This window comes from Loxodonta africana, chromosome 1 (genome assembly GCF_030014295.1).
Source record: "Loxodonta africana isolate mLoxAfr1 chromosome 1, mLoxAfr1.hap2, whole genome shotgun sequence".
NCBI lineage: Eukaryota > Metazoa > Chordata > Mammalia > Proboscidea > Elephantidae > Loxodonta > Loxodonta africana.
This window is the reverse complement of record NC_087342.1, coordinates 171425851-171447197: the sequence shown is the minus strand read 5'-3', so window position 1 is coordinate 171447197 and position 21347 is coordinate 171425851. Positions and strand designations below refer to the sequence as shown.

Below are 21347 nucleotides of genomic sequence, written 5' to 3'. Positions count from 1 at the left end.
AGTCTTTACCTCCCCCCAACCCCTCCAAAAAAGCAAAACAAAACAAAATACCATATTTCCTTCCCAATGCTTCAGCAATTAAAAAAAAGGGGAGTGCAGAGCAGATAGATGAAACAAAATTTACCCTAGATGATAACTGTTGAAGCTGGTGATTGGAAGCTGGTGATCGGTACTTGGAGGTTCATTAAATTACTCTCTCTACTTCTGCATATGTTGGAAAATTTCCATAAAATTTTTTTTCTTTTTTTTGATTTGCAGAAGTGCTAAGAAGTAGAACTACGGAAGTACAGACTTGATAGAATGGTGACAGTTATTGAGACCCCTGCAAATGATCCCAGCCTGCCTGCTCAGTCCTTATCCTTCAGGTTCTCTACACGCTGACCAATTTAGATCACTAACCAGGGTCCTGGCACATGCCTGTGCTTTCCCACCTCCGTATCTGTGCCCATGCTATTTCCCTCTACTTGGAATGTGCCCACCCCTTACAGCCCAGCTCCAACTATAAAAATCCAACTCATGTAAGGCCTAGACTAATGGTATCCTCCTTTGTTAAGTCTGATTACTCCATGGAAATCTCTTATCCTTTATACTCCAGAACTCAGCTTGGGCTCTCTCGAGCCACAGCTCACTATGTAATGATAACAATTAGGATAATAACAGGAATCATAATACTAGCAGCTAATACATACTGAGTGCTTACTATGTACCAGTCACTTTAAATGTTATCTCTTTCAATCTTTACTCTATATCTTCTGAGGTTATTACCTTTTTTTTTTTAACCATACTTTACAGATGAAGGTCTAAGGTTCAGAGGGCTCAAAGAGATAAAACAGAGATCCCATTTGTTGTGACATGATCCCAGGTCATCATAAATTTTAAGCCTCCATGGCTAAGATGGAGTCCGTGGGTGGTGCAAATGGTCAATGTGTTTGACCACTAATGAAAGGGTTAGAGGTTCAAGTCTACCCAGAGGTGCCTCAAAAGAAAGGCTTGGCGATCTACCTCTAAAAAATCTGCCATTAAAAACCCGTTGGACCCAGATGCTCTGTTAACCCAGAACTAAAACCATTCCCAAAGACCACTCTTCATACAAAGATTAGACTGGACTATAAAACATAAAATCATACTCATTAAGAGTGCTTCTTAGTTCAAGCAGATACATGAGACCAAATGGGCGGCTCCTGTCTGGAGGCAGGGTGAGAAGGCAGGAAGGGACAGGAACTGGTTAGATGGACACGGGAAACCCAGGACGGAAAGGGAGAGTGTGCTGTCACATTATAGGGATTTCAACTAGTGTCACATGACAATGTGGGTATAAGATTTTGCAGGAGAGATTAACTTGAGCTGTCAACTTTCACCTAAAGTACAATAAAAAAGAAAGAATGAAAGAAAGAAAAGAAAACCCTATGGAGCACAGTTCTACTCTGACACATATGGGGTTGCCATGAATCAGAACTGAGACAACAGCAACTGGTTTGGTTTTTTTTGAGTGGCTAGGAGCCCTGGTGGTGCAATGGTTAAGCACTTGACTGCTAACTGAAAGCTTGGTGGTTTGAACCCACCCAGTGGTTTCAAAGGAGATCTTCACAGATCTGCTTCTCTAAATATTACAGCAGAGAAAACCTTATGGGGCAGTTCTACTCTGTCACATGGAATTACTATGAGTCAAAAATCGACCTTATGGCTTTTAGCAACAACTGCCACAAGATCCTTACCCTATGAAGCAGTTCTACTTTGTAACACAAGGGATCTCCAGGAGTCAGAACTGACTCAATGACAATGGGTTTAAGATCCTTAGCTATAGCACCAGAGTGATATGGTATAAATTAAAGTCTAGCTGGTACAAAAATTTGACTTTCAGGAAGACCCAAGAGCCCACATTCTTGATGACTACAACACTGTATATATTCCTGTTAGTGTTTTGTAAGCTCCTTCAGGGAAGGGACTGTGTCTTTTTCTATTTTGTGTTCCCACCGCATTGTCAAGTACAATGCCTTGAACACAAATCCAGAGTGGTTCTACTGCCTAAGGACTATTTCCTATGTTTTTAATCCACCTGCCCACCTCCACAAGGAAATGAGATGGAAAAATCAGCCCACAGAAGAACTGCCTAAACATCTCTCCTCCCCACCATCTCTGTTCACAAGACCACAAAACTAAAACAGTTTTCATCTTTTCCCTACACTGGCATTGTAAGTGACCAGAAAGAATGCTTCCCTGATACTATTTTTATTTAGCCTTCCAGTTGTAGGCTTCCTCCCTTTGCAGCCTCCAAGTCCCTAACAGCATAAGGAAAAGTCAAAGGCATCCAGACTTTGTCTAGGTGGGGACTCAGGAATCTGGAACTGAGGAAGACAGGCTGATTTTCTCCCTTAACCTTCCTTTCTCTCATTTCCCATCAGAATTCCTAAGCCTGGTTTTGTTCTCCACCAAACAACATAATTAAATTGCTGCCTTTTAAAACTATATTTTGACCCTCTTCCTGAATACACTGATGTTCCTCCGAACTGGTCCTAAGTAAACTTGGGGAGTAGACTCAGTTGTCTTCAGTACCTTCCCCAAACCCTCTCAACATTCCTTGTCTCCTAGCTATAGGTCTTCTCCCTCCAAAAACCCAGCTTATGCCATATTTCTGGAAGGTTTTACTTCCAGAACTGAGAAAGTACTGGCTGATAGGAAAGTGTGAGCTCATAATATGTTTAAGGTCTTCTTTTCACTCTAGCTCTTAACCCAACTCTTACCATTTTAATAGAGGAAGATAAGAAGGCCTTCCAGTCTCAAAACAATGGAGTGATAATGGTAGAAGAACCACCAAATGGAGTTGAAATTTGAGGCGACGTCTAGTCACACATGGCTGGCTCCAAATGTTCTCTCTTCTGGACTCTTATAAGCCATGTTGCTAAAGTGTTATGTGATGTAAATGTTCTGCATTTTATCTTATTGAAAGTTGTTTTCTTTGGTCATAAACTTAGATATGCCAGCGAAACACCCACGTGTGTATCTCTGTGTATGTGCACTCGTGCATGCACGGGCACAAGTGCACATGCATGCTCCTATCTATGAAGAGGTGGATGGGGCCATACTGGATTGTGATATATGAAATATAACTCAAGTTTTACCCAATGGCATTCATCTTGACAGCCATGCATTTTCAAAATTAATAAAAAGCATAAGGAAACTGCTGCACAGTTACCAACTAAAGCATCTTGGCCACCAAGCTAAATATCTAGTCATCTGTGTTGTACATTAAGTGTGAAGGCACATATCACAGTTTGGAATTTACATGGGAAAATCAATACCCTACAGGAAATCTACCATTGCATAGCAGATTTTTACATCGGCCAATGCTTTCTTTGTCAGTGCCTTCTGATTACACATGCTTGTGTGTTCCAGGCATCGATTTTACTTTGTTTTTGTTTAGGTTACTTAATATTCCTCTCTCTTCCAAAAAACAGAAGTGGGGGGTGGGGAGGAAGACAGGGAGGGCAGAGACACCTGACTTTCAATAATAAAGCTGGAGGCAATGCCCGTCTACCTGGCCACCCTTTCCATCTGTGTCTGTGGCCCAGAGGATTAGTGTTCCAGCCACGTTCTCCTGACCTTTCAGGAGCTAAAAAGTATTCTGTGCCCTACAATGTTTTCTCCTGAGAGCCACCTGGCATCCGCCACAGAGCTATCCCACTTTCTAAACTCATGGCCGCTGTTGCTGGTGAATCATGCAAGAAGATGGCAGAACTGCCCTGAAGCTAAGAAAGTACTTTGCGGTGGAGTGTACAGTCTACCCTGACAGACTCTCTGAAAATGTGTTCTAAGCTGCACTAAGAAAACTCCAAGGACTTTCCATTCCTCTGTTAAGAATGAACAAGTCTCTTTCATACAGAAGTATAACTTCTCAGGGCTTCATAACCATCCAAACACCCGGATTTCTCATGCAGCTGAAAAACATTAAATTTCTCCTTAGAGAAATAAGCTTACTTGTTTTTTCTCTTTATTTTTCTCTTATCACAGGAAAGTATGGGACCCAAATAAAGCATTTCGAACAGTGACTAGAAGGACAAAGATTGTACCAATCTCTCAAAACTACTGCCAACATAAATATCGTGTTTAAGCACAGCAATGACTAAATATACATTTTCTCTAAACATAGCTGGAAAAGATGTTAGCAAATGTTTTACTTCCTCCTGTATAAACTGACCACAGCCACATTCAGGCAAGTTCATTTTTCCAATAAATAGAAAAAAAAAAAAAATCATATATGACATATTACTTTTAACAATTTTTCTAAAAAGAAGGAAGCTACTCCTAAAAGCATTCTGACAGCAAAACAGAGCATAAATGGCCTCCAGGGTCTTCTGTTGGAGTTTTGGACTGAAACATTAAAACCGAAATGAATGAAAAGAGTTTCCCCAAAATAGCTAACGATAGGAAGAAGCTTTAACTCACGTTATATTTTATCTTAGAGTTTAGAAACTCTAAGATAAAATATGAGTTAAAATTTCAGAAAAATTGCATTTGTAAGCAGCAAATTTGCCTGCAGATTGGTTAATCAAGGTACTGCACGCAGAATGAGGAACGCTATTGTAACTGCAAAATTGTGGGGGGCAAAAGGAATTTCTTATGTTCAACACAGCTACTGCAGCTAAAATGGGTAAGAACTATATTTTTTCTCACTTCTCCCGCTCTTTGGACACTTTGTCTTTAACAAACAGTTGGTATCAGGGCTAAGTCCAAAGACCATTACATGTGGGATTTCCTAATGCAGACATCTGGCAGAGTCGGACCATATTGAGTCAAAAAATTCAAAACTCAACAGCAATTAGACTACCTCAAAATGTAACAATTGAGCATCCTCATTCTCTTTCAGTGTTTCCATTTAGGTGGAGCAAATGTTTTTGCTTTAATGCAATCCAAAAGAAAAGAACATTTAGGGACATCTTAGCTAGATCCTTCATAAAGCTTCATTTTCAAAAGCAGTGTTTGAATCTCAATAAATGACAATTCATTCTCTGTTTACTTTAGGTAAACAGAAAATGCATCATGGAGCATGCATTTTCAAAAGCTAATCAAGAACATTAGGTCCCAACAGATTCATTTAATAGAAATATAATAGGCATTCCTGCTTGCTTTTCATCTTGTCTGGCTGTAAATGCTAAAATGAACAGCAAATTAACCCTGCCTTGGAACAGAGTTTCTGTCACAGCTGATATCCTCTCTCTCACGACTTGTAAACATCCCCAAATCCTGTCACTGCTTTGACTCCTTCTACACAGGAGAGACAGAAAGTGCCTGATTGAGTTTGGCAAGACAGTGGAGGAACACTTGAATTCTAAAGGGAGTACTGCGTGTCAACTCTGCTATCTTTCCTAGCAGAACAAAATAGTACAATGTTGTCTCCTAAAATAGTGTACAGTTAGCCAGTAGCAGGAGGGGTACGGGTGGGGTTGTTGGTTGTTTTTTTTTTTTTTTTCCAAGCTACATATATCAATTTTTTTTTCTAAATTTCCAATTTTACTAGCCATTCTCCAAATGGCTGCTTATAAACTACTATACCAAACAAGCTAATAAAGACAGGGCCATTCAAGCTCTATAATCAGATATAAAAGATTTGCAAACAATTGGAGATCTTATAATTAATATTCAGTGATATCAGAATTAGCATTTAGTACTCTATACAGAAAAACTATAATATTTCATAAATTATGTAATAATGAACAAATCCTTTCAAAAACTGTTTTCACTGTGCTAAAGTAACATTCTAGACTTGTGGTAAGTATGTTATTCTTACAAGTAGTTCGCAGTTATTCTTGAAGGCAAGCCTTGGAGTTTCCTTAGCATAGTGCTGCTGGGGAAAATTTTCAGCATGTCCATCTTCATCTCTAGCCTGAAGGGAAATATAATGGCCTATTTAGGGACTTACAAATAATGGAAGAAAAAAAAAAGCTAAAAGCATAACAGCTCAGATCATTAAACAAACGGGAATCCAGAAATAACAACATTATTAAGAAGCTTGTTTAAATACGCAGTACGCCTTTTAGATATCAAAACTTGGGATTTATTTTTTCTTTACATAGTTTAGTTTGAACATGCACATTCATTGTGGTGTAATATTTAGAACAATATGAGACAAACCAAAATCAAATAATTTTGTTGGAAATTACCACCGCTTTGTGTGACTTTCATTGCACATTTAGGATTATATGACATACATACGTGTTTAAACTTTTTGGCATGCTTAAGCAATCCTAGATAATGCACTTTAAAAAAATTCTAATAGCAAGGCCATACGAAAAGCAATTTGCATAGTTATATTTTGCATTATAATACTATCAGAGAGAAACTGATTCCTCTCCACTTTTAAATAAAGATCTGAAAGAAGCGATGATCTAATAAAAACAATGATTCTTCAATCAAATGCAGTAAAAAATATATATTTAATTAAGAAGCTGCATTAAAAGTTACTGGTGATTTTGATCTACACTGTTAATTAAGAAAGCTGAAGTTTAAATGGAGACATGAACAGAACCCATTAGCAATACCACTTGCATACAGTCTTGTCTTTCTAGTCTCCATCCATTTCTGGTTTGAAGTCGGAGAGAAGGGAGAGGTAGGTGAAAGGAGGCGTGTCCGAAGCACACTCATTAAACCATTCATTTGGGTGACACTTGCACTCTGCCCTGCTCTCAGTTCATCTTAGCCCTAACTGCTCTCTCTCCTGGTCTCCTGAAATTCACAGCTGAGCTGTCTCCCTCACATATGGCTTGCATATAATTATGCATATTCCATTTTGCACTGCATTAAAATGATGAGCTCTTGGCTCCCTGCCAGCTGATTTTAAAAAGCCCCAGTGAACTAGGAAAAAGGAGAGAAACACAGGGACAGCCGCATAGGAAGCAGCAGGTAGTTCTGTCTGCTGTCTCTTTAGATAAAATGTATGTCTAGCACAAAGGGAACAGCTGAGAACTACCTGTTGTGGTGTATGGATTGAGGGGGAGAAAACAATGAGCATACGTCGGTGGCTCAGCAATGACAGCACCGGTGTATTGTTTCTCCTTTAATGGAGTGAAATCTGCCCGCCGACAAATGTCACTCAGAGCTCCCTGGCTATGGTACTGCAGATTCTCATTGTAGAAAGGTATCCCTATTTTGTACGTTTCAGAATGTATAGCTTGTTTTTAATAAAGGCTTCTGCTACTTATTGCAGGAGGAAACTGGATGGCATTTGGAAGTGGAATGTCATGCTCATTAATATTTGGGTTAAGAGAAGTTTGTGGGGGAGGAGATTGCTTTGTTTTGGCTTCATTTTTGAGATTTATGAACATCCCCAGGACTTGGTGAGCTTTTAAAAATGTATTTATTGTGGTAAGTATATAGGTAACAAAACATTTGCTGTTTTAACACTGGTGCCTTTTTATTGTGCCTTTTCCTTCTATCTATAAATCAGAGTAAGATAAAAATGCAGTCATAGGCTTGGGCTATGTAGTGACAGAGAGAAAAAGTATAAGCTTTACTAGTGTTCAATGAAATCAGTTCTGCTTGGCAGCTACATCAGGGCCTAAGTTAATATAGCCTAAATGGGACCAATTTTAAACCCCAGCTGGTAGAGGTAGCAGTGGAGTGTATAAATAAGAGATAGCCCTGAGAAAGTAGTAAGAAACCAATGGGCAGCAACAATGTTAAATTCGTCCTAACTGAATTTTAAGCTACTCTGCGAGGTATAGGTCCCTTGAGGGCAGGGCCCAATGTATTTCATCTTTCTTACTCTGCCATGTCCAGTACCTTACTTTTAGTTGGTACTTAGTAAACATTTCAGTAGATAGTTAACTAGAACCTACTATAAACATTTCTGTATAAAATACCACCTCAAAATATGTTAAACTTTGGAGTGGGTTTATCATATTCACGATACACTATGATACATATGCTTGGAAACACTTTGCGTATAGTTTACAAGGGCTACTATTTACATATGTACGCCTATATTCAATATATATCTTGTGTATAAATATTCATAAGGTAGAATATGTTTATTATACATGTACTACGTATACACATTCATACACACCAGATGCCTGGGGATATTTTCAACATTAGTGACAAAAATACATTCATTCCACTTACATATAAGGTGATCACAATGGTTTTTTATGCCTTTAAAGAACAAAAAAAAATTCCATTATCTAAGATTTGTATGTGCTTCCTCAAAGGAGCTCTTATATAAAGCCTCATAATTTATGAGGTTAAATAAAACAGCAGTGGAAGAGGAAGGGGAGGGGGATTGGGAGATAAGAAAATGGAGAGAGAAAGCCAGAAACTTGTTTCTTTACTGAGCTGTAGTTTTGCCTCTGCATCAAACTCTCATAGGCCTGAGAATGGCCACCCTTCTGACAGCCAGCCTGACTCCAGAATCCAAGAAATTCCATCCTCCGGCCATTTGCTGTGTTTCCACCACATGCCACAGAAATGGAAAGCCCTTAATGTGCAAGGAAACCCAACACCCTCACCCTCATGCTCACATGTGTGTGCATTCACACATACACACACCTCTTGCCAGAGTAATCCCTTTTGCATTCTTAAGTGTTTTAATGTAAAATTTTAAATTCTTATTACAGGAGTAAATGAAATTAAGTGCATTCATCTAAGGCAGTAGTTCTCTACCCTGGCTGCATATTGGAATCTTCTGGGATGATTTGTTAAACATGCTGGCGCCTGATTCCTCCCCCTCTCCCTTCCAAGATTCTGATTTAATTGGTCCAGGTGGGGCCTGGATATGGACAGCTTTTAAAAAGCTCTTGGATGATGGTAATGTACAGGCAGTTTTGAGAACCATTGATATAAGCATAGTTCCTACAGGTATCAAGGGTAGGCCCCTGGCATAGTTGGCTGAATGTTCTCTAACCAGATCCCAGGCCCATGGGAGTAAAGCACTATCCAAGGAAGATATAAGATGTAACTCCTAAGATGCATCTTATTCTAAAGATTCAAGAGATTAGATGACTAGCTGCATGTGGGCAAAAAATTAAATTTTTTTTTTCCTGGAGCTTCTGGTATGACAAATAATCTTGGAAGAAATACTATACCACTTCCTCAAAAAGGCCTTCCCTAACTGCTCTGGTCAAGTCAAATATTTCTCTTATGGGTTCCCTTAGCACTCTATCCTCTCTTTCATAGACTTGACGCAGTTGCTACCTTACAATCATTGGTGGGATTTTTGTCTCTCCCACTAGACTGCAAGCTTCTTAAGAGTAAGGATGGTGCCTGGTTTGCTCACCATTGTATCTTCAGCCCCAGCATTGTGCCTGGTGTATAGCAGGTGCTCAATAAATATCTGTTGAATGAATGAATGAGTAATATCCTTGGAACTACACTGGCCACTTACTGAGGGTGTGTGATATGATCTCTATAAGTCACCAGAGCTTTCTAAATGCTAGCATCACGATTACATACTCTAGGCCCCTCTCCTTCTCTGTGTGTAAACTTCCCAGCAATCATCCTGTGGATCCATTGTCTCTCCATTAAAGGCTTTTCTTCATAGTCTGGGTCAACCCCACTAGGGTTATTGTTCTGTACCACCTCAGAGTACCCCCAGTTCAGCCTGGGGGCTTATTAACTATCTCCTGCCACAAAAGCAGAAAAGGCAACAGGATAAATGGCCCTTAAGGCTTTTAACACCTTTTCAAAGTGGCTGCAGAGAAGGAAGCTTTTGTCTAGGTCCTAGACAGAAATTGGAGGTCCTCCTGCCCTTCTTGCCAGAACCTGAGCCCAGCCCTACAAATCATAAGGGAGGAGAGCCACTTGGTTACAGGACAGGTTCTAGAGCCCAGCACCAGTCTCGGCTCTGGCCTGGGCTAGGGCAAGTTGCTTTACCCTTCTGTTGTTTAGCTGTCATCTGTAAAATGGAGAGAACCAAAACAGGACCCACCTTGTAAGGTTGTAGTAAGGATTAAATAAGTTAACAAAGCTCTTTGGTCCCTGCCTTGTACCCAGTAAGTGATCTGTAAGAATGAGCCTTACATCATTCCACAGCAACTTGAGACAATGTTAGACAAGATCCATAGGAACTTCCTTATACTACATGTAGAAACATTTTAGAACATTTTATAACCTCTTATATACTGAAGTTAGTGTCTTATTCTGTATCATTTGGGGTGCCAGGCAGTGACATAACAAGGGGAGTGGGCAAAGGAGAAATATGCAAACAATGAAACTGTTTACAATCACTGACCTAGTAATAACATAATGCAGACCAATCTTAAGCCAGTTTTATTATTGTTCTTGAATTCTTTACACACAGTGTATTCTCTAATTGTCTGTCTTGGGGAAGACCAGCTTGGTATCCACTTGGGCCAGGGGACCTGTGTTGATGTCTGATTCTCTTCTGGAGTGACAGAAGAGACAACTTGGATGGAAGACTGAATGTCGAGACACTTTGTGATGAACTAGCTCTCTCTGTGTGTCTTATTGTCAACAGCTTTATTCTGACTAATGTGTTAGATACTTATGTCAACTATGGGAAGGAGTAAGTGGGAGAATATTTTTTGCATTTGACTACAAATGTGATTGTCAGACTGAAAGTGCATTTTTGACCTATTATTCCAAGAAACCTTCCCTTCTTGCCATAAAATAGAAACAAAAATAAAAATTCTTCAGTTACACCACAAGGAGATGTCCCCATTTTGCTGACAGTCATGCACCTAGTTCTCATGCCATGCCTAGCATTTGAATAAATATTAGGTTGTATGAGAAACTTGGACTACTTACTCCTTTGCTTCAAAAATGTCTGGCTTAAAAACTTTCTCTTCCCCTGTGAATCACCACTAATTCACTTCTTTTATTTTGATTCTCATGTACAGCAAACTTTAGTTCTTTTTCAAAGAATTCACTTCTTCATTCAAGCCAAAGCCTTGACGTCATTTGAGCAAGATCAGTATTCCTTCTCTGGAGGACACCTTTAGAAAAGTAGAACATTCCGGAAACAGCTCCACCTTCCTACCCCAGAGAAGTGCGATGTTTCTGGCTCAATAACTAAGAATGAAAAGGTTAATACTGTTGCCATTTAAGTGGAAAGATAATTAGGCTTTGGAGCTAATACCTCCCTGTGATGGTTGGGAGTTTACACCTCTGTGTCACTGTGATTTCAGAATTCCTCTGGAAAACAAGAAAAGGTTTTTGCCTGGAATCAGAGCTGAGGAGAGCACTGCAGAGCTTCCAGACTTAGCTTTCCAAGGCTGCAGCAGATGTAGCACATGTCAGCTCACACATGTGGTGTCATTACTAGACTTGGGAACATCAAAAATAGTGCATTTCAAAGTTGCGGTAATAAGTTTAGAGATGAATAGTTGGAGAGGGGAAAAAAGGGAAACATTAATTTTGTATTTTATAACTCATATTTTTGAACCAGAGTAATGGAATGTCTTTTAAAAATTCAAAATAAAAGCTTGGGGACAACTCAGGAAATTCTTATAATTTCACTTTCTGATATTCTGTTTCTGTTCCATCCTCTTTTCTCAAATGCATATACACAATCTCTTGAGGAAGCTCAGAGAGGAATAAACGGCAGCCCACACACAGCCTCAGTGTGTTGTGAATGTGTTTGTGAACTTGACATGAAAGTCCATCCAGTTTCTGTGCCCTTCAGAGAATAGCTGCCTAGAAGCTTGGTTAAGCCAGTCCTGGTCCCTGGCTGGAATAACTTAGGGAGACTTATATAGAGTAGCTCCCTGCTTGCCCTTGAGTTACTGCTCACATCACCTCAGTAGCCCAGTTCCTTGTGACCGAATCCCCAATTCCATTCAACTGGGTCCCCTTCCTGTACCCCATTTTCTCAGAAACTAGACTTCTGCTCTCCTCTTCCACTTCTCCTGGCAAATTCTTATGCATCCTTTAAGCCTCTGCCCAGATTACAGCTCCTTTAGGAAGTCATTCTCTTTGTCCTAAACTGGTCTCTGTACCCTTCTCTGTGTCCCTGAATGTTTCCTTTCCATCTATTGCATTGTATTATCGCCATTGGTGTGTTTGCCTCCCCATTCACCTGTGAGGTCCCTGAGTGCAGAAATTGCATCCTATTTAGCTGCTTACCTCCAGAGCCTGGTTTAGTGCCTGGCTTATTATAAGGGCTCCATAGATGGTGAATGAATGAATGATTGAATGGGTTCCTATCCTTTAAGCCTTTATTTCAGTGACTGGACATTCTGCTTTGCACTCCAGTCCTCAGCAGTTAAGTTTCATGCCCCTGAACCTTATAGGTTCACCTCCATGCCTGAGTCCCAGCAGGGTTCTGCCAGAGCTTTGTAATCACCTGCCTCACACCTGGACCATCACTGACTAGTCCATGAACTTCTGCCCAATACTGTCCCTCCCCCTTGATTAGCCACCGGAGTCTCAGTCTCACTTCAGTTCTTGTATTCAATTTAGACTTTGGCCAATAACCCTTTTGCTCCACGTATTTCTCTCCTCCCCTCCCTACCGGACTGATCTTTTGGTCTTTGCCTAACCAATTCTCATCCCCAAAGGTCCATTCCCAGCCCAGAATCTTGCTCCCTGTTTCTGACAGCTCACTCTTTCCCTGTGGCCCAGGGCAGTCTGGGACTCCTTGGTGTAAGTCATCTTGGTTATGACTCATGTCTTACCTTCCCTATCAGACTGGAAACTCCTTGAGGGCAGAGGTTATATATTATGTATGAAGCTCTGCAATGCTCAGTTTTGCTTAATAATCCTGCAAATGTATGCTGAATGGATTCATTAACCTTTAGCTCTTTCTTAAGACAAGTCTCAGAAGTGTTGTTTGTCTCCATTCCAAACTGCCTCACTCTACAAATGGACACCCCTTAAGTATGTGTTGCTTCTATGCAAATACTCAAGTCTCTAAACAGATCACAGACAGCTGCAAGGCTTGCTTAACAGACTGGGTATGCAGGCAGCTCAGGTGGGGAGCTTTCTCCTGGACAGGGGACTCCCACCTGCATCAGGCTCGCTCTCTGGAGATACTCCAGGAACCAGGAAACATCAACCTCCGGACTCAGGCATCTGCTCAATTGATGGAACTACTAATCTTCGCATCAGGACCCTTACCCTCCCTTTCATCTGCTCATCGTTGAAGACTGACTAGAAGACTGACGGTGGGGATGCCTGCAGTTGTGCCATTTTGCTTTGTTCTTTTAATAAAATGTGTTTAAATTCCCATTGAATGAGTAGGCAGAGGGAGAAGCTATTTCCCAGTGAAGTTCCTGCTAATTCTCCACCCCTGCCAACTGGCAAATGGAAGCTCTTTTCTCCATACCTCTTCGGGCTCCTCTGACAGTTCACACACTTCTGATGGATGAGGTGTACTTACTTGCAGCAGCTATTTTTTTTCATTCCATGGAAACCTTTATATATATCGTAAATTTTTAATAGCCAATTTGGAATCTTCAAAGAATAACGGTAACAAATATGCAACATGAAGATAATGTGAATCGAATCATGTTTATGGTTTCTAGGAGCATCTCCTTAAATGATGTCAGGTCAGAGCCGCTCGGGGCTGCTGTGAGGAAGTGAGGCTACTGGGCTGATCTCCTCCTGATTAATGGCCCCCCTTACTCAGGGGCCCTAATGGATTGCATGACAGTTACAGCAAGAGATTCCACACGGCTGAAATATAGCTACCACATAAACTAAAATATATTATACATGTTCCAGCACATTCCAGCTGTTGTCTGAAGTAATCAGAGTGGTTGCTAAGCGGTTTTGAAGAGCTCTGTTTTGGCTTTTTATTTTTTAAATCTATTTTTCCTGTATTGGACAGATGACCATTTTGGATTTATCTTGTACTGCTCTTCGTCAGATCCCCTGGGTGTCTTTGTTTGGGAAGAACTGTTATTTCAAAATGTCTGCAGGTAAGGCCCAGTAGCTGGGGCATGCGTCCCCTTCTTCCCTGTCTGCTACAGCCACACTATCACACCCCAAGCAGTTTCTGATTGTTCCGGGACCCTTAATCCACCATGGATTATCCAGCTCCCAACTGCTTCCCTCCCCCATCTCCCGTCTCCGCCCACCACCTGCCTTTTGGCTTTTCCACTATTCATTTGAATCTATTACCCTGGGACCCAAGAGGGGGAACAAAAGGCAGGGGAACACAAATTATTCTACTTTGTTACTGGTTAGTGCTCATAAAATACTCAAATAATTGGCCAAATCTAGACATTTCAGATAGTCCTTTTATTCTTGTTCTCTGAAATCACTAGGCAGAAGGGTTGGACTCATATCTTTATATGCAGACCTCATGATGCGACTGAGAAATTAGAGAAAAGAGCAACAGGAAAGGGCAGGAAACGGACTCCAGGACCCCATGCATGACGCTAAAAATGATCCAGTTGCTATGGAGGAGATTCACTCTCTACAGGAAGTCTCCCCAGAAATAACCCAGCCTCAAATAAGATTAGGAAACACACTACTAACCAGATTAAGATACCGCTCTGGATATTATCAGGGATTAATAATAACAGCTAACATTTCTATAGCTCTTATGTACGCACCAGACACTGTCTGAAGTGCTTTACACACATCAGCACATTTCATACACACACACATTGATGAGGTTCATACTATCATTATCCCCACTTAATACGAGGAAACTGAGGCACAGAGAGGCTACGGCATTCATGAAAAATCACACACCTAACAAGCGACGGAATAGGAATCAAGCCCAAACAATCTAGCTCCAGAGTTCCTACTCTACACTCTGATGATTTACTGTCTCTATGGTAGTTTTTTTTTTTTTTTTTTTTATGGTAGTGGCAAAAGTAACCCAGTGTGGAATAATTTGACAACACTGATGTCATTAAATTGAAATATATATATATATATATATATATGGGAGTTTTCCATAATTCTTTGTTTTAACTTTCCAAGATTGACTACTCCAAGGAAATTGTGAAGAGAGGGTGTTTAATAACAAATGTAACAGAAGGGGGGTGGTCTGCAAAGAGCTGAGGAAAAAACAGGTGAAAGCAAGCACGTGTCACTAGGTCTTTGGTACAGCCTGGTGGAGCTGGGACTTCAAATGTATAAAATCAGTCCTTAAAACAAACCAACCTCTTTACCTGATTCTTACTAAGTAACTTTCTGATCATTGATTATAACACCTAGACCCCTCAATACCAGGAAGGACATGGCCTACAGAGTAGCTCAGCTATTCAGACCCTTTAGCAATTTCCCTTGCGAATTTCTAAAAGCATCAGAAACATTATATTTTGTTTTTATTAATCCCTCAGATGATGCTGTACAGATTATACAGGAGTTTGGGCATTTTATCTTATTTTATCCTAGTATTCTGGTAGACAAATGCAGATTGTGACTTTAGTTGACATGAATCAGTTCATCAAAGCAGTGGACACCCTTGGATGAACTGATGAAACTGAGTCCCTGGACTTCCTTTGATGAGAAACAAGCCTGGATTCTGGTGATTCTTCAACACAGGAGAGGCTGTGCGAGCTAAAGCCTACTTCTCCAGCCTCTGCTCAATACCACAACACTCTCCATTATCAGGAGTAACTGAGACAGAGCTACAGTAATGCAGCCCTGATCAGGTTGATGGTTAATTAGCTCAGCTGGTGGAAGCACGATGCAAGAGGCTTGGGTCATGGTCCTGGGTGGGTTAGCTTGTCTGTGTCACAGTCACAGAACACGGCTTCCATCACAACCTGTCATATCGCATGCATACGGGTCTTGGCAAAGAGGGAATGGACACTGGAAAACACACAAGAGGATGTGGATGAATCACTGCACATTCCTCACTACTTCTGGGAGAAATAATTCAAAGAACATACCCTGGTGATGGTGGTCATGAATACCTATGAGTCACAAACCAAAACCAGTGGCATCCTTGAATTAGCTTCTAATTCTGAGGGTCAAGGACTATCAATTCTGAAACAGTAGCAATACTTATCAAAGATGTGATGTCACAATTGTTATTTGCAATAATTCTCCTTGTTCAAGGGTCCAGTGTTCAGGCCAATTTAACTTTCTTTTCTTGCACCAGCAACCACAGAAACGCCACAGTCAGGGTCTAGATATGACAGGTTGCCTGCCTCTTCTTTGGAGCGTTCATTTGCTAAGCCTCATTCCTCCCATCCCTTGGGTGCCCATCAACCAACAAAGAAGACCAATGCCCAAGGCTGTTCTCAGGAATCAGCCTATACTGGTTCCCCACTAGCTCCGGCTTTGAGCCCACTCCCACACCACTCCCAGCTTTCAACCCACACCCTGTCTCTGGTCCTACCTTGGGCCCTTTGGCTTGTGCATTTGGGCTGCCTGGAGCTGACTGACCAATGGACACAGCCATGGACCAGCCACTCTGGTCCCTCCATTCTGGACAGCCACAGGCAGGTATCTGCCTTGGTCACTGCTCTGGCCTGGGGTAGTTTTACAGAGTGAGTATCCATAATGGTGCTCAAAATATTAATTTGTCTTAAAGACAAGATTTCTTTAGGAAGAAAATTGAGTATTGTGCTGTGTTAGTAAAGGTCTAAAATAGGTCTGAACATGAAGAAGAAAGACTAGGACTAGGAGCGAAATCCTGCCTTTAATTGTGCACTGTCCACTCAAATGTTCTAACCAACATGCAGGATGCTGTGATTTATGCCAGTGGACGTGGGCAAAGGAAGAGGACAGGGTGACACATCCATTCACTCTGCCCCCTGGGTCTTTCAGAGTGTGAAGTCCGGACATGATTCTGAACAGGATGTTCCTGCTGACAGAGCTTCAGTTACCAGCCGTGTGCCACTTCATGGAGGCACCATCAGGCTTAAAGGGGAACTAAGTCGAAATTACCCTCTTTCTAAACCCAGGACCAACCAGCCTCTCTGAGGAGCCAAATGCAAACATGGCAGCAAAGGGGCTTCATAAATGATGACCTTTGCTCAAAAGACACTCTCTGGAGTCTTAATTTTAAATTTCAACCCTTGCAGATGATGAACAGAAGTAATAAAAGGTGGGATTGTGGCATGTTTAAACAGGGGATGCTCGTTTGAGCAGAATTTGACTGGGGTTGAGGGAAGGGCCTGTTGAAACTAACAGCTGAAGTGTCAAGTTAAGGCCCATTTCTGGGTGACAACTTGCTCAGCTGACACTTGCTCCTCTGCCACCCTTTTAAAAAAATTATTACATTCCCGGGAGGCATATTTTGAGGTCAAAGCCCAGGTGCAGAAAGATATAAAGTGACCTGGGTTTCCATATCCTCTCCCTCTTTAGTATGCTTGAGAACAACAAGATGTGGTGCTTCCCAGCATAGAGAGCAGCCCTGACCTCCTGTTTGCTCCATTCCCTCCCTCACCCAACATTTCTGTTACTAAAATTCCCAAACTATTCCAGTTCCTCTGGACATTGGTATTTCAAGTGCCTGTTGTAGCTCCAGACATGAGATGATTAGGAGCCCCTCTGGAAGGAGGCTCCCAGATTGCAGACTGGACTCCACTGGAAAGGATATCACCACTTCCAGCACATTCTAACTCTATGACTGCTTCACAGAGCTGTCACCAGGCAAAGGAAGAAAACGCAATATCTAATCACTTTGACAGTAACAATAAGATTTAACATGTGTTCTGGGCCAGACACTGCGCTAAGCATTTTACAGACTTCAGCTCATTAAAGCCCCCCGAACCTTTATGAGGTCTATATTACTATACCACTCCCATTTGCCGGTGAGGAAACACAAGTGTAGAGAAGTTAAGCAATGTGCCCAAGCCTACAGAGCTGATAAAAGGCACTGTTGGAATCTGAACACAGGTGTGGTGACACCAAGGATGGTCTGTGAACCCCACACCACACTGGCTCTTCCATAGGAGAGAGCAGTCAGCAGAGGCAGCTTGGCTGACGACGAGCAACAGGAACTGTGTGCATATTACTAGAAGGTAGAGAAGGCACAGAAGGTACAGGTCCTTGTGAAGAGAAAGAAAGATCTTGCCCTCTGGTGTCTCCCTTTCGTGGTGAAGCACTGATGCCCAACGCAGCTCAAGTGGAGTGGTGGTCAAGGGAGCCAGCACCTCACCAAGGGGCTGAAGGCAGCACAGGCGACAAGAACACAGCCAAAAGCTGAGCAGAACTAAACCCCAAGCCCACCAGGATGGAAGGGAATGGTCTCTCCATGTACCCTGCACTTGAGGTGTGCATCAGAGAAGAGGGAAAAGTGGGAGGAGATGCAGGATGGCAACTGCAGATGGAACAGGGAATTGTTCTGAGAGTCGTGTACATCAGCTTGAGAAACCATGCATAGAGATGAGGAAAAAGGCAGCCCCCAGGCTGGCAGACTTCTCACTAGAGGGCCTGCTCATTTTTAAATCCCTCATATTTTTTAGTTCCACGTGTGCACCCCGCAGACTAAAGATTATGGAATTCCAACATGAGAGTGAGAGCCTGAATCTCTTCTTAGATATCCAGAGGGACTAAAACACATCCTCAAGGACAAAAAATTCTGGATCCATAAACTAGTTGTGGTTCTTGCTTAATCACGGAGTGGAGAACTGCTATAGCTTGATGTGGAAAACAGTACAAGGGGAGTAAGAATTATCACTTGACGTAATTATTACTAATATTAAACCTGTTGCTATTATGTCAATTTCAACTCATAGCGAACCCACGGGACAGATTAGAACTTCCCCCACAGGGTTTGCAAGACTGTAAATCTTTATAGAAGCTGACTGTTGCATCTTTCTCCTGCAGAACAGCTGATGGGTTCAAACCACCAACCTTTCGGTTAGCAGCCAAGCACTTAACCACTGTACCACTGGGGCTCCATTACTAATATTAAAAAAAAAAAATTAGCCTCCCTTTATTAATAAAAGCAAGTACTATTTACATGTAATCAAGTGATTTGGTATAAAAAACAGAGAAATTCCATTCATTTCTTTTCTTTAAAAAAAAAAAAAAACCCATTGCTGTCGAGTTGATTCTGACTCATAGCAATCCTATAGGGCAGATTAGAACTGCCCCATAGGGTTTCTAAAGAGTGCCTGGTGAATTCAAACTGCCGACCTTCTGGTTAGCAGCTATAGCTCTTAATAAAAATGTTTTGTTCAATTCCATAAACTATAGGCTACTCTGCTTGATAATTATACCAAACCTCTATATGTGCAACTGGGACCTCACAGAGAACAGACAGCAATGACCATAGCACTTCCATAATTTCTTCCCTAGGTCTCCATCCATCCACTTATTCATTCATTCATTCATGTGCCCAGTAGTAGTAGGCAACTGAACTAAGTCCTAAAATGAATTGCATTTAGCCCACATATTCAACATATTTTAATATTTTAAGTTCAGTGATTACCAAATGATTCCTTGCCAAGGTCTAACCACACAAAATTTGGAGTGTTAAATATCATACATTTACATCCTAATTATGATTTAGGTTTTTAAGTAACTATAATAAAAGTAAACTATAAAAGGCAAGGAGTAAATATTCTGGCAGGCAGACAAGAATTATGAGGACAATCAAAAGCAAGCAAAAAACAAGAGCAGATTTTAAAGGACTGAGGGGGTCCATGTGCCACCTGGTTGAGGGTGTTAGTACAGAAAGGGGTTAGGTGCTACCCCTGATCAGGAGGGGGCATAAATACCAGCAAAATGTTACAGAGATTAAATAAGGCAAGTCACATGCCCCACTAAATGCCCGGCACAGAGTGAGTACTCAATATATGGCCGTTACTTATATTTCACAAACCTACTTTCTTTTCTGAGAAGACAAAAAGCTCAGCTGGAAGGAAGGCAATAGGGGCTCAGCATCTTTTCTTGTCATTAGAGTCTTGGTAAAATTAAATCGTGTGCAACTATAGAGCATTCTCAGGAGCCAGAGGCAAATGCCAATCAGAAGATACTGGCAAAGGTTTGAGGATTCTAGAAATGCATAAACACACCCACTATCAGAATCCTAACTTTTTACACAATCTGGATACAATTGATACTTACAGACAATTTCTATCTCCCTTCCACCATCTGACTACGCATATCCCTTTCTGTAAATAAGGTTCCCTTTTATTTTCTTGTCATCTCTTTATCTTCTTATAACTTTCCTGAGTAGCATCTGCCTCAACAAATATTCCACACTCACCGAACAGCTTCCACGTAAGCAGCCCGGGTTTCCTGGGTACTGCTATATGTTCAATTCCCCAGCCTTCACCAAAGTAAAGGCCTAACTGTACCAAAGTCCTCAACCAAGATTTTACTGTTAGTCCCTTTGTTACCATTTACGTCATCGCCCTTTATTCCTGATTATCCAGCTACTTAACTTTATCCTGTATAAACTTTGTTTCCAGCTCAATAACAGAGGCCACCTCTATCATTTGCAGATTTAAGCACCCAGCACACATTCAGGATACTCCTCATGCTCTCTTTCCAGGCAGAATGGCTTCACCAACGACAGAGAGTAGCACAGAAAATAGAGGGAGAATTTCTGAATAATTTGACATTTGGTTCATATTTTCAGAAAATGTGCAGATTAGTGGGTATTTTTTCTAATTTGAAAGGCTATTAGCTAAATGTTGCAGCATTTGTGAAGCCTTTCCTCATTTTAGAATTCAGTTCAAAATTTTTGTTTTTGAGTTTTGTTCTTTTTTAATGTGCTCACCTCCATCTTTCTGATATCTCATCTCTGCTTTGCAATCTTTAGACATGACTGCACACCTGGTAATCTCTTCTCCCTGAGTGATATCCCTCCTTCCTCAGTCACCTGTGCAACCTGAAAAAGCTAGCTTTTATTTTAGTGATTTATTTCATCTTAAGGTAAAATTTCCCCCTTATAGGAGACATTTTCATTTCTATTTCTGTCCACTCCCGTGCCTTGTCACGAGAAGCTGCTCTACAGGTACCATCACAGGTAATGCTCATTTGTTTCTTTATGTTACATCTTGCCCTCCTGTGCTATAGGATATACTGTCTACAAAGACATAATCAAAATGAAAATGTATTAGCTTAGATTAGCATCTGTAGCAGCAGGTCCTATAAATGATATAGACAAGGCAGTAGCTATAATGTTTGTCTCATTTCAAGGTAAAAATGAAAAATGACATCTTTGATGGAGAAGACTCCACGGAGACCTGGGTAGAAATGCAGTCTGCTCCTCTGCTCACAGACAGCTCTCTTCCCATCATATGGCTGACAGGTGTGTAATCATGTTCCTTAGTCACAGTTTGTGTTAAAATAACCAATTACCAAATGAATGAGAATTGAGCGCCAGTGTGACTGTCACCACCATTCCAAAGTAATGATGTGTCATCCAAAGCACAGAGTTTAAGGGGAGGCTCTTACTGGGCTTCTCCAAGCATCTCAGGGTACTCTCCAAAGCAGCTAGAAGCCTTTCCCATTCTACAATGAATTTG

General features: G+C 41.2%; 1 protein-coding gene across 1 annotated transcript in view; it reads right to left on the bottom strand.

Moving 5' to 3' along the window:
- Positions 1 to 21347, bottom strand: part of SOBP (sine oculis binding protein homolog) — a 166892-nt gene that overhangs the window by 49655 nt on the left and 95890 nt on the right. Inside the window, exon 5 of the mRNA XM_064289451.1 lies at positions 5786 to 5881. Within this exon, the coding sequence (XP_064145521.1) occupies positions 5786 to 5881 (96 nt within the window). The remainder of the gene's footprint in view (positions 1 to 5785; positions 5882 to 21347) is intronic.